General features: G+C 45.6%; 1 protein-coding gene across 2 annotated transcripts in view; it reads left to right on the forward strand.

Moving 5' to 3' along the window:
• grk4 (G protein-coupled receptor kinase 4) overlaps positions 1-13,504 on the forward strand; it is a 50,749-nt gene continuing 37,245 nt past the window's right edge. For both annotated transcript variants that reach the window (XM_085760641.1, XM_085760565.1), the window contains exon 1: positions 1-423. In XM_085760641.1, coding sequence (XP_085616767.1) covers positions 372-423 — 52 coding nt within the window. In that variant the 5' untranslated portion in view covers positions 1-371. The remainder of the gene's footprint in view (positions 424-13,504) is intronic.

The raw sequence follows: 13,504 nt of genomic DNA on the forward strand, positions 1-13,504 counted from the left end.
GTTGTGCAGAGGAGGGGCGAGGAGGAGAAGGAGGAGGAGGAGGAGGAGGAGGAGGAAGAGGAGGCGGAGGAGGGAGCTGAAGCAGGAAGGAAGGCAGGCAGAGAGGGAAGGGAGGCAGGCTGTGAATGCTAACGAGCCCCGTCGTAATCACACAGCTCCGTAGGTATAGGCTTTGATAAAGGAAGAAAAAACACATCTTGCAATGGACAGGAACGACGACCACTATTAAAGACCTACTATGCGCCAGTGCCGCGTTCGCCCCGTGCGCGTGCAGCAGCCTCACCGTCGTCGGCACGTTTGATCAGAAAAAAAAACCGTCTTTTTCCGCTGAGTGAAATGTATCGCGACTGCTCGGGATTCACATTCTGACAATGGAGATTGAAAATATCGTGGCCAACACGGTTCTCCTGAAGGCGAGAGAAGGTAAGCTAAGAAAAAAAAAAAAAAGAAATGTTATTTTTCCTCACCCACCTCAACGACACGGTCATGGACGAGAGCTGTGTCTGTCGGCGGTGCTCCCGGGCTGTCTGTCGGCGGTGCTCCCGGGCTGTCTGTCGGCGGTGCTCCCGGGCTGTCTGTCGGCGGTGCTCCCGGGCTGTCTGTCGGCGGTGCTCCTTGGGATTTCTGCCTCTCTGGTCTCCCACAGCACCGCAGCGCTTTGTCTCCGGTTCTGGCTCTAGCGCCGTATCCTTATTCCATAGGAACGAGCTGCTTGTACACTCAACAACAACAACACAACACCACCACCACCACCACCACACATATTCACCGGGGCAGGTTACCAGAAGGCCCGGGGAGGCTGCTGGAGATGAGCAGCGCAGGCAGGGAGTGTTTGCAGCATCGCGCTTAGACGGCAGCGTTGCATAGAGGTGGTCGAGCAAAAAAAAAAAAGAAAAGAAAATGAAATGAAAAAAAAGAAAAAATCTCACAAGCACCAGTGGTATTGTGCATATTTACAATTTTACGATGGGATAACGTGTCTTTAACGGTATTGCTACGACATGGTGTGGAGTGTACAGCGAAATCTAGCTGCGCAGTGTGGCTCAGAGTACAGCCTCTTCTTACCTGTCACTGTAGGTTTGTGTGTGTTTAAAGCCTAATTAGGGAGCTGGAGTGGACGTGTGGTGTAATCTGACGCAGGAATAAGCCACTGCATCGCGTTGTGGATGCTGACTGGGGAGCTGCATGGATGGAGGGGGTGGGTGGTGGTGGTGGTGGTGGTGGTAATGTTTTAGTTATTGGCGTTAAGATTCAGAGGGATTGTGGAGGGAGGGAAGGAGGGACCCCGGCGGCCCAGCTCCGGGTGTGCAACACTGTCTGCTCAGTGGGAAAGAGGCCCAATATCCATCTGGTTTCCAGGAGATGGCAGAGCAGAGAGAGGCGATACTTTAGTGAGTGGGCGCAAGGTGGGTGTGCAACACTGTATCAGCAGCCAGGAGAGGGGAAAGGTGTCAGTATAGCTCAACGATTTCCACTCCTGTGTGTGTGTTTTTTTTCCTCCTCTGGCTGGACTGGTCACCAAGCAGCAGGATCTGTGGTCCCAGAGGAGGATTGTACTGTATTATTCGACAGCAAAGTCTGGGGGTGGTGGTGGTGGTGTGGGGGTCTCGGTTCAGTGTGCGTGTGCAGAGGCCTTCCCTTGCTCATGGTTTTTGCCTTATATCCAGTCTGCGTTTCGGTTCAAGACTAAACGCCAACACTGCTGTGAAAATGGATTATTCACAGCAGCAGTGAATCCATTTCAAAGCAGCAGCTGCTCCTTATACGAGGCATCATCATTAAATGGTGCTGGGCATTGTCAAGAGTGTTACCCCCGTGAGGTTATTGTACACTGATCGGATCCGCAGGCTCAATACCTGTCAGTGCCCATTGTCTGTTTCTGTATCACCGGGAGCACCGGAGGGCCTTCACCAGTGATAAATCTAACCGGATGAACCGCCCAGAAAGTGGGAAGGAGCCTGGTATCTCCTTTTTAATATGTGGCTCCGAACGGCAACGATAGACTTTGGCTTCCAGGATGAGATTTGTGCAGAGACTCGGTTGATAAATCAGGTTCCCTTTCACAAGATGTGTTGCAATCATTTGATTCATTTTCAGCATATGCACAGTGAGAGACAGGCCGGCCATGGCTGACCATCTCCATCATACATGTCTACTGTACACAGCCAGTGTTGCTGTTTTTCTCTCCCCGCTACATCATTTACTATCTTAATTATCATACACATTAAAACAGGCAATGGCTCCCAGATTTTTTGGGATTTTAATTCAACTCTCGGTGTATGTCAATGTCGGTGCAAGTATGTGTTGGTGACTGTGAGTGCTGGTGGTGTGTCACCAGCTGTGGAACGGACCCCACTTTTAATTCCACAAAACCATGGAGAAGGCGGCTCCTGTGCATTTTTACAGAGTTTCTCTCTACACGGCATCAAACCTTATGCCCGCCGCAGAAGGTTGAACGGTGCTGGGTCCAACTCGCTGAGTCAGCAAGAGTTTGCCCCCGCCGATGTGTCCTTGAGCAAGACATAAAATCGGTCGTTCTGTAACTCTCTGACCTCGCTGCAAACAGGGGAAGTGATGGACAGTTTCCCGGCTTAGCGCTTAGGAAGAAGGCTTTGTGCACCAAGGACTGTGTGTTTTAATGTTAGACGTGCAGCTTTCTGCATCTCCGGATTAACATTGGACCGTTGATGTAACCTCACACACCCTTTAGTGACTAGAAAACAGTTGAGTCTGCTTACAAGATGCTCAAAAACTTGACTCGTGAGTCAGTTATACGTACCTGTTGATGTGAAACTGGGTGGCCGGAGTGAGAAGTGTTATGACAGGGTGTGCCCGGTCTGCCACAGTTGAAATGACACGTCAAGGGAAGTGGTTAGAGATGACACTATACTCCCAAACACTCCCCACCCATGCCTACTGTAAATTTCATGCATACATATGGTACACAACGTAGAAGAGGAAAACCACCACATTTACACTGCAAAAACACAAGTCTTTCCAAGAATATTTGTCTTATTTTTTTGTCAAAATGTCTCATTTTTAGTCAAAACTATTCTCTTTCCACTTAAAATAAGATTCATCACCTAAAGATTAACTTGTTTTTAGATCATTTTCACTTGTTTCAAACTAATTTTCACTTGAAATACATAGAAAAATCTGCCAGTTTTTTGTGCTTGTAATATGGAAGAAAAACTTGCTCCACTATCAGATTTTTCTACTTATTTCAAATGAAAATCTGCTTGAAAGAAGTAAAAAGTGTCTAAAAACAAGCTACTTTTTAATGTGATGAGTCCTGTTTTAAGCATAATAAGATTTGTTTGACTAGAAATGACATTTTGACTTGAGTTTTTGCAGTGTATGCTCTTTTAGATGTTTCCTCCTGCTTTTTCGTGCTCAAGGAGATGGTCGCATGAGGTGCAATTGTGACGTCGAAGGAAGTTATTGCTGCTCCCCTTGGGAACATATTAGAAAAATGTTGAAATGGTGAGTGTGAGAATAGCGAGAGGATATCTCTTGGCAGACATGCAGCCCACAGTTTATGCGCATATAAAAGCTCAGGCAAGAGTTATTTTCAACATAGCAGTTTGCTTCCTCACGTCTCATTCAGTATAACATCGGGAGTATCTCATCAGTAATTGCATTGTGAGTCTAAACCCCCTTTTCATGCTGTTAAGTGCCCATGTTCAATATTTACCCACAAATGATATATATGGCGTATACTGGCTGATATTCACAGAAAAGTCGCAGTGCTGAATGCAGTTAAAAGCACTTGAGATCATTTAGAAACAGTGTTATCATAGTTTGTCCTGCAGACTTCACTGTTTACAGTACTGTGCAGCACCTGAGTTGGCAGAGCACCCTATCACAGCGGAGCAGATGGTGGTGTGAAGTCTGTGAGGAAGAATTATGTTCACTCCTCAGCTCTGAAATATCCTGCCTCTATTACATTTATCTGTCAGAGCTCTTTAATAACCAACATGTGTGTGTGTGTGTGTGTGTACGTGGATACATATATGATCTCACTTCCATATGAAAATATGGTTTATATAAAAAAAAGGGGAAACAACTGTTGATACAAACAATGTGTTTCTTGTAGCTCAACATCCAATTGTACTGTAGTGAGAAGCACACTGTGCCGAGTGGCCGCTGGAATTTTTTTTTACGAGACATATTTTTCCCCTTGCAGACCTCGAAAAGTTAACGGATGCTAATCCCAATCCCCCCGCTGATGCTGTAAACAAATAAAAAAACATGGTGAAAATCTAAAATTCTTAAATGAAGTCAAAGTCAAGGCCCCTGTCATTCGTGGATATTGGAGGTCTGTTTATAAGTTACTTTATCTTTCTAGTAAGGCCTGACACTTGATGGCCCTCATTAATTGATATGCTACATTTGGAATACAAAGTTAAAAGCTGGTATTTTTCAATGGGACAGTGGAGCGTCTGTGAGGGGGGATCGTTTAAACTACTGAGGCATCGGCACACAGGTTTGTTTTGGGTGATGTGCTGCACCATTAAGGCAGGAGAGGAAGATGTGGGTGTAGGGGATTTCATTAAACAGAACACATCCACGCTGTCGGATCAGTTGGTATCAGTATATTTGCAGTTGTTTCAGTGAGTTAGACGTTGACTACAGTACATTTACCTTGTTTAGTTGTTGCATTAGGCTGAGTCATTGATATAGCAGGTGTTGAGATGATTACAATTTTGCAATAAAAATGATAATTTTGATCAACAGGTTTTTCTTTGCTGATGTGATGTGCAGGCTGTCGGTGAGTTTGGTCTCTAGCGCCGTAGTACGATCTGAGTTGTGAAGGAGTGAATGCCTTCACCGAAAAAGCAGCGAAATTGTCCGAATGGGCCGAGAGACACAGGATCAAACGGTGCAGCTGTGTTATTGTTCAACACAAACACCAGGGAAATGAACATATGTAGGCCAGATATTGCAATGCCACACATACTTTATTTTCAGGTCCAACTGTTAAGAGGAGGACGGACGCGAAGGGGGTTTCACTACTTTTCTTGTCTCTTCCCTGGAGTCTGATTTCACCAGATCTTTTTTCTGCTGTGTTTCTGTCATCATTCCTACTGCCTTCATAAAATAAGAAGGAATGTGGACAGTCCGGTGCTCAGATTCCTCTGACAAACACAAGAACTTTAATCCTCCTTATCCCTGACTCATATCAGCCTCACAAGTTGGAAGCTTTGATTCTTCTCTTGCAGAATAACATTACAGATTTAAGTGGATGTGTCTCTCTAACGTTGCTGTCACTAATCTCTCTGTGCTGTCAGCCCCCCCCCCCCCTTCTCTCTAGTAGGCTTCAAATTGTAGGCCAGCAGGTCCTCTCAGACCACTTGTGAGGCTTTTCCTGTGACGTTAGCCAGCGTAGCTTTATTAGTTTTGTGGCCGTAGCTGGGCTAACACTTGTTGTCATCACTCTGGGGTGTTTCCTCCAGCTGAGCCTCATAAAACACGTTGCTTTGTGACTGTCTCTTGATGTGGGACTCGTTTTACAGTTATGACACCCACAAATGGGCTGTGCGGAGTATGAGACTCAGAGTGTTGCGTATTATGCCGCGCGCGCCTCCGCTGCACAGGCACTAGCGCCGACCGACGCTTAGCCCGGGTGGCTACTGGGATGTTCATTAGCGCAATTTCTTGGCAAGCCGACCGACCATAAAGAGGCACTTTTTGAGGCACTTTGTGAACATCATAGGGACGTTGTTCCAGCTGCCTTATTAAATGTTAAATGGGCGTTCTTCCTATGAGAAGCCAGCTGTCAGCCTGATTTTAACAGCGCGTACGATTGTGTGTACTTATGGTTCAAATAAAGATTTAGTTTCTTCTCCACTTTTTAGAGGCCGCGCGGAGTCGTGGTCGAGCAGCAAGTGCAGCGGAGGTCAAGGGTCGCTCAAGTTTCATCAGTTCACCTCTGGAAAACGTTGTCTTCTTGGCGTCTGGCCTTGTCGGTCCTACCTTCAAATATGGCTGGAAGGTGTCTTATCAAAGATAATCTTCAAGGCGTATTATGTGCGATGTGTTCCACACTCAAGGGCTGCGGGTTTTTTGTGTGTGTGTGTGTAGTGTTCCTGTTCTTTCAGTGCGGCCGTGAAATTGACCAGTGGGCCCTTCATCTGAGAGAGAGACGGCCCTTGATAACATATAGATGATTACCCTTTCAGCTTGTGCTGGTGCAGGCCTCAACTCTCGTGCACCCTGCTCAAGTTTAGTCTCACCATGTTCCCTGCTGCCCCCCCCCCCCTCACCCCTCCTGTAAGACGCTGTGAAAACAAGGGTCAGTTTTCAAGCACGTCTCGGCGAGATTTAATGGAATATCTCGAACGCACGGAGCCGGCGGGGGGGGGGGGGGACAGAGGAAGGAAAGGTCTTGCAAAACACGACGGCGTGCAGCTGGAGTGAGCAGCATGCTGTGTGCATGTCCCCGCCGCTCATGTGAAACGCCCCCCCCAACCCCACTTCTCCCTTCACCGTTTCTCATTTGTTGTTGTCGTGTCCAGGAATTTACTCTGATGTTGTAATGTTGTTTCGCATTTTTCACACGTGATTCGGGGCCTTTTCTCTCAGGGCTGTACGAAAGAGAGAGAGAGAGAGAGAGAAAAGGGGGGGGGGAGTCACAGCCATAAAAAATTAACGAAGGCATAACAAGAGGAGAAAACTGTTTATATGGGGGAGGGGAGCAAGGAGCTGAAGTCGGGAGAGGATGGAAAAAAAAGGGAAGGGGGGAGCATGTGAGAGAGGTGAGGATTAGAGGAGAGCGGCGCTGCCTGATATTCACATGTTTCTCTTCTTCCCCTCTCTCTCAGCTGATGTGTGTCTTTCAGTGCGAGTATACAGACGGATTACCTTAGGCAAACACTGGGCCTTTGCTTTGAATAGGCAACACAGATACTCGCAGCTAATGTTTTCCTTATCAGGGGCTACTCCAGCCAATCACACACTGTATGGGTGGGGGGAGTGGGGGGGGGGCTGGGAAAGCAACCGGCCATTCATTTATCATGGCCGGGCTCCATTGTGCTCCATGTGCGTGTGCATGCTTGTATTACAATGGACCTAAACTATGCGTGACCCTCTCTCATTTCCTACCATTTAAGTGATGTTTTTGGGAGAGTACCGCAAAGCCGACCAGTCCGATCCTCCACCTATATCGCCACGGCATGGGGTGGGGGTGGGGGGTCAAATCAGGCGAGGCATGGGCTGGTACCAAATATTCAGGGTACGATTACCCCGGCCAAAAATATCTTGGTAAACAGAGTTATCAGTGTTTTGAATGTCGGAAAAACTACTGCCAGTGCCAAAATGTAGTTACTGAGATGAACATGCGGCTTTTTACCGTTTTCTCCCCTTTTCACGGCCAGGGGAAGAAGCGTGGACCTGACCCTGACCTTTGACCTCTGCTTTCAGCCCTCTAGGAATCAAACCGTCCGCTCGCTCTGTCTAAGTGTGTAGCTGAACATCCCCAGGCATAATTGTGCAATGATGTACAGTAAATCCTGACTGCCTGCCTGCCACGGTAGGCCTGTCGTCGTCTTCGTCGTCACACGCGCGCGCTGTATTTTTTTCGTGTGTCAGCGTGTGACATGTGTTCAGCAGCTTCTCCCATATGGCGATGCAAAATAAAGACAGGGTTGTGAAGACAGCAGCGCTGCACTGCTCCGTGTTCTCGCATCACATCTGAACTGAAGAAGCTGGGAATCACAGTAAAAAAGAAGTTGCCAGTGATGCTATTTCTCTTTCCAAGTGTTTTTTTTTATTATTATTATTATTAATTCACCATAGCTATTTTTGTAGTTTTCTCAGATGGCATATTTGTAAGGGATAATGCCCGACGAGGTGTCCATTATCAGAAATTAATGGACGACGCGGAGGCGTGAACCGTCTGACGCGAAGCGGAGGACGGTTGCTTCCGCGAAGTCCATTAATCTCTGATAATCGGACACCTCGAAGGGCATTATCCCGCTTATACCATGGTCACTTACGAGATAAATACATATTAAATCAATTACTTGTAATTGAATGTTGTTTTTACCGTTAAAATGTTGTTTTTACCGTTAAAATGTTGTTTTTACCGTTAAAATCATACGTCTTTAAGCGGCTGAGCCGAGCGGACTATTTAATAAGCTCGTCGGCGATAAAAGAGAAAAAAAGAGGGACCCGCTGTGACCGCAGCATAACGTTACAGCCAGTGACTCTGTCACAGCCTGGTAGTTGATCAGTGAAGGGAGGTGAGGTGACGGCTTAAATGTTACGTGACACAAAGTTTTTCAGAGGGCCAGTGCACTTCTTACCGCTGGTGTGTTTACAGACTCCAGCGTCGTGATGCGCTGAAAAAAAGTTGTTTTGGTCCGAGTGTCCGTTGCCGTGGTTACCAACAAGCGTTTGAGCCAGCGCAGTAATATTTAGAACGTAATCAGGCAATTTGACCGGAACATCTTTATAGGTGTCCATTATCACTTTTTAATGGACACCCAGCAGCCAATCAGAATCGAGGATTCACCCAGACCATGGTATAATGTCTAATAATCACTTCATGTATTCATATATTAGTTTTCACTTAAACAGTATCGAAGTAGGACCTTATATTGGCACTGGCACAGTGGCACTAAGATGTGAAAGCAGTCCATCACATTCTTATTGGAGCCACTGAGGTTAAAGAGGCTGAAACAATGATTTTAATTCTATTTTCTGTGGAACGACTAATTGCTTGTCCAAATATCAGTTCTACAGGAATTTAAAGACAACTTACTGAAACAATCTTGTTGATTTATTTTGGTAATTACCCCAATACATAGTTTCCTGTAACATACCCATGACCAAACTTAGTTTTCTTTTATAAATAACTGGAAGACGGAATGTTTCATGTTTCATTTGGTATAAAATATGTAAACAATAGAAACTGCACTAAAAATAGTCTAATGTGACCCAATTTACTTGTTGCAGTCAAAAATACTAATGTACTTATGCCAGTGCTCTCTGATGGACAAGTTTTTGTAATAATAACATGTAGCCTAAGATATATCTGTATTACCACTCCTATTTCTTGTGACTTATCAGCTGTGATATGATATAGCAACCTGAATCTAGCTAATATATAAAGACAGTATATTTATTTTACCTTCTGAATGGAGAAAAGAGCCGTGAACTCTGTTTGAACTGACATTAAAAATGTATTACTATGAAGTGACTTGGTGGAAGCTGCATGAACTCTGATATATTGAGACGTGTGTGTGTGTGTGTGTGTGTGTTGGGGGGGGGGGTTGAGATGATACCTCCACTGTCTACTGTATGTGACCTCCAGTCTGACTCCCTTCTTCCACTTGAGATGAAAGAGGGAGGGAAGGCAGAGCAGCATATTTTAGGATGGCGTCAGACTGTGTTTGTCCTGCAGGAGCATTAAGAGCATGTGAAAAGTGCAGCCAATCAAAGGGGAGGGGTGGGGGGGTAGAGGAGCCTCATGAATGTACATCCATTAATGCGGTTGTAGCTCAACCCAGACGGATATATAGAAACAAAGGCTGTGTAAAAATACTCTCTGTCTCTCTGTGCTGCTCTTGTTTCTTACACATGGGGAATGGAGAAAAATGGAGAAAACTGTATATAAAACAAGAAAATGCAACTGGCACACACAGTAAATATGCTGTTGGTTGTGCACAGAACAAAAAGTGGACTTTTACCTGCAAATTTGCAGAAATTATATGTATCGGTTTCACAGGATGACAAGCACCAAAATGCAAAGACTAAGTTAAAACAAATGTGTATTTCTGTGGCGGGTGTCAAAACATGGAATTCCTCAACAGTTGGAAGAAAAATGTACAAATATTTTCCATTTGAAGAGGATGTATTTGCAAAAAAATAGGGAAATTGTTTAAAAACATGTAACAAAAAGGAATAGTTATTGATTTTTGATTTGTATATTTGTATATTGTTGGCTTGGCTCTGAACCAGTTCATTACAGAGGCTTTTCATGTTTTTTTGTTTTAAGAAAGGAGCAGGTGTTATAAGTTCTCTTCATCCTGCTCCTTTCCAATCCCAGGATTGGAATGAACAAATGAAATAAAATGAAAATATCACGGTAGCCCTACTTTAAAATAGTGCAGGAATCAGATTAAAGAGAAGTGAAGCTCCGACACCAATCCTCCATCAGGTTGTCACTGATGCTTCTTGGCATCGTGTGTCGCCTTTTATAAAATGAAGGCTTGATTGATGGACAACGGGGGAAGATTTTGCTTCCATGAAGCTGTTTAAAAGGAGCTGAGAGCAACGTAGGGGTCGTCCGTCTGTGGACGAAGCTGTCCGTCTTTCTTTATGGTCTTTTTTTTGTGTGTGGTGTTTGCCTTTTGTCAGATAGTTGACAGTAGCAAGTGACAGGAAGAGTAGGGAAATGGAGAAGGGGATGATGTGAGGCAACAGATGCCGTGAGTCATGATGTTGGTAACATGTTTCACATCTGACTGAGCTGCGTGACCAGGATGACCCGCTGTCCATAAATCTTTTAAGGAAAGGAATGTGCATCCTCGTAGTCCGGACGGCACTTCTGCATGTTTTTGACATCCAGTCTGTCTTCAACATGTTCCAACTTGTTGAATCTCCTCCTCGTCGTCGTCGTCGTGGCCACCGCTCATGCGCAGACCCCCCGTCCACTCCAGAGATCCCGCACGATGATCTCAGCGTTGGCTGCGGCCGGGCCATGAATGAGCCAAGCTGCTCTGAAGTCGGTGTTTATGGAGGGCCCCGTCCGCTCGGAGGGGAGAACCAAAGTAAAATAAATACTCGCTCCATCCTGTCTGCATTAAGGGCCGGCACACATGGCTTTGACGTCAGAGTGACATTAAACAGGGTGGGGTGGCCCAGCCGGCACTGACAGGCGTATGCACGCGCGCACACACATTATACACACACACAGAGAGACGAGCTCTTCCACAGCTTGCTATTAAAATCTTCTTTTTTTGTCAGTATCTTCCTCCTCTTTTTCTTTCCTCCTCTCGTTTTTTCTCTTCATCTAACCCCAGGTTTAGGTAACATTTCCTCATATCTTTTCAACACACAAGCTTTCCCTTTGCTGGTGCTTATACTTAAATTTCCTTTTCATAATATCAGGTCCCGACCAGGAAGAGGTTTATCTCTGACGGTTTGTTCCTCTCTGTTGAGCTGGTTTGACTGTGTTCATCAGTCATTCTCTGTTTTTGGCTCAACTGTGTGAGAAGAGTTCCACTGCAAAAATGACCAGCCAGGTGCAACTGGCTCTCATCACATGGTGTGTGTGTGTGATTCAACATTTAAATCCAACGTTTATCTTTGCTCCTCTTTCCTTTCCTTTTCTGAAGAGGGAACATTTTTTTGTGTTTGTGTGTGTGTGTATACATGTACATGCCCTGCAGCCCAACAACAGGTTTGTCAACATGCCTGTCAACGTTGATGGCGTTCGACCAGTGGGATCGTATGAGCAGTGTCAACACGGCATCAACATGTAGCTGCTCATGTTGCTCCTGTGAGGTGTGACACAGTTGAAATGAGCCTCCTTTTTTTCACGTGTGTGTGTGTGTGTGTCCTCCTGTTCACATTCTGGTGGGTTTTGTTCACCTGCACAACGCACGAGGGCCAAGTATTTATAGGAAAAAAAAAAACATGACATGTTCCAGTAGGAAAGGGATGAGGATGTTCCAGCGTGCGCACTGTACGTACAGTGTGCGGGGTCTTGTTTTGCAGGTGGTTGACCTACAGTGTGTGTTTGCGTTGAAGCTGTCGCATGTCACTGCCGGGCCAGCTGGTGTCTTGTGAACGCGCAGGGGAGGGGGCAGAGGATTTCCCCCCCTTGCCTTCTCAAACTGCCACAGTCTATATGGTTGACTGAAGCTCAGGCAGGTCTGTTTACTCTGTCTTTGAAAACACACAATTCATGGGAAGAGCGGCGATGTGTGTAAATCAGCTGACTCTGAAACCACATGTGTGTGTGTGTGTGTGTGTGTGCGTGCCTCTCTCACTTGAATCATACCATTTAAAAGTCTCGGCATCGAAAGCCTGCTTAGAGTTGGTACTTTTCTTTCACTATTCAAGTTTGAAGCTTTATTAGCAGTAGGCTATATTGACTATCTTTAAAACATAATGCTGCTGATTGAGGGAGTTAGTGAACTCATCTTCATGACGCGTCCGCGCAAATCCATAACGAAGTCCATGTTCAGTTTAAGAGTGTTTAAAATCAAAAAGACCAACAGGCAGCTATTGCAAAAAAGGGATCTCAAAACAATAAGTGGTGTGATTCAATAAAGATAGAAAAAAACAATGATGACAACGACAGTCAACAAAAAATACAGCGCTCTAAACTTGTCCACACTCCACCAAGAACAGGTAAAAGAAAAGAGGAAAAACAGCCCTCTATCTATTAACACAATAACCAAATAGGTGGAGCCAATACAATACAACAAAAGCAAAAACATATTTTGGCTCCTACAAGCATTAATATGGCTGATGGCGTTATGACAAAAGTTAGGCACAGCGCATTGGCATGGCATGGCCGTGACACTCACACATTTGATTGGCTTCACACTGAAATGCACATCAAGGGCCTTTTTTTAGGCTTAGAGGTTGAGTCTGGGGGTTTTTCTGCTAAAAAATGAATGCTATAGGCCTACAATACAAATAAAATCCATCTTAATCGTCACCTTTGGGCTTCTAGTCCTGTGTGGTGGTGACTGTGTCTGCAGAGCCCCCTCCCCCTGCCTGTGTTTTGGTCTTTTGTTTTGTTTTGCATGGGCGTCTGGGTGGAGAGTCTGTGTTTTCTCAGGTGATGCTTTGTGCAGCCGAGTAGGAGATGCTAGCTAGCGTCGGATGCTATCCACCACCGCCAACACCCGCTATCTTAACGCTAACTTCCTAGCAGTGGCGGCTAGCATCCGCCGCTAGCACTCGCCTCTCAGCTCACAACAACGGCCCTCCCACTCGTTGCAGCATAACACTCGAGGCTCCAGTTGTCGGTGACGGACGAATATTGACCACCGCTTCAGCGCTTCACTCGGACTGTATTTCCTTTTCTTTGCAGCCCTGACAACTGCTGCTGCTGTCTGGGGCAGGAGGCTGCACAGTTGAGCCTGAGAGGAGGGGCCCAGTCTGAATGTTTTGTTTACACACTGCAACAAACAAACCTCCAGACTCTACCTTTAAGGTTGAAAACAGTTATGAATAAACCTGACAGCTGAGTTTATCTGTGATCGACTTGTTGAGCCTGAAAGAGTTTAGTTACACTTGCAGATCTTGTTGAGCTCGCGCAAAGATGCTGGCTATAGCACTCACAGGCTTGGGCCCGAAGCACAAGACCGGAAGCCTGTGAGTTCTAGCCAATCAGAGATGAATAATTATAGGTTATTCATAATAAAGCCAATCTGTGAAAATTCACCTTGGTCTCTTAAATCATGGCAGTTATGTAGAAAACATGTTTATATTTTCCACTTGGTTTTTGTTTCAGTTTTTAGGGCAGACACAGAGTGTCAGA

This window comes from Trachurus japonicus, chromosome 1, assembly GCF_045865225.1.
Source record: "Trachurus japonicus isolate A0001 chromosome 1, Traja_1.0".
Taxonomy (NCBI): domain Eukaryota; kingdom Metazoa; phylum Chordata; class Actinopteri; order Carangiformes; family Carangidae; genus Trachurus; species Trachurus japonicus.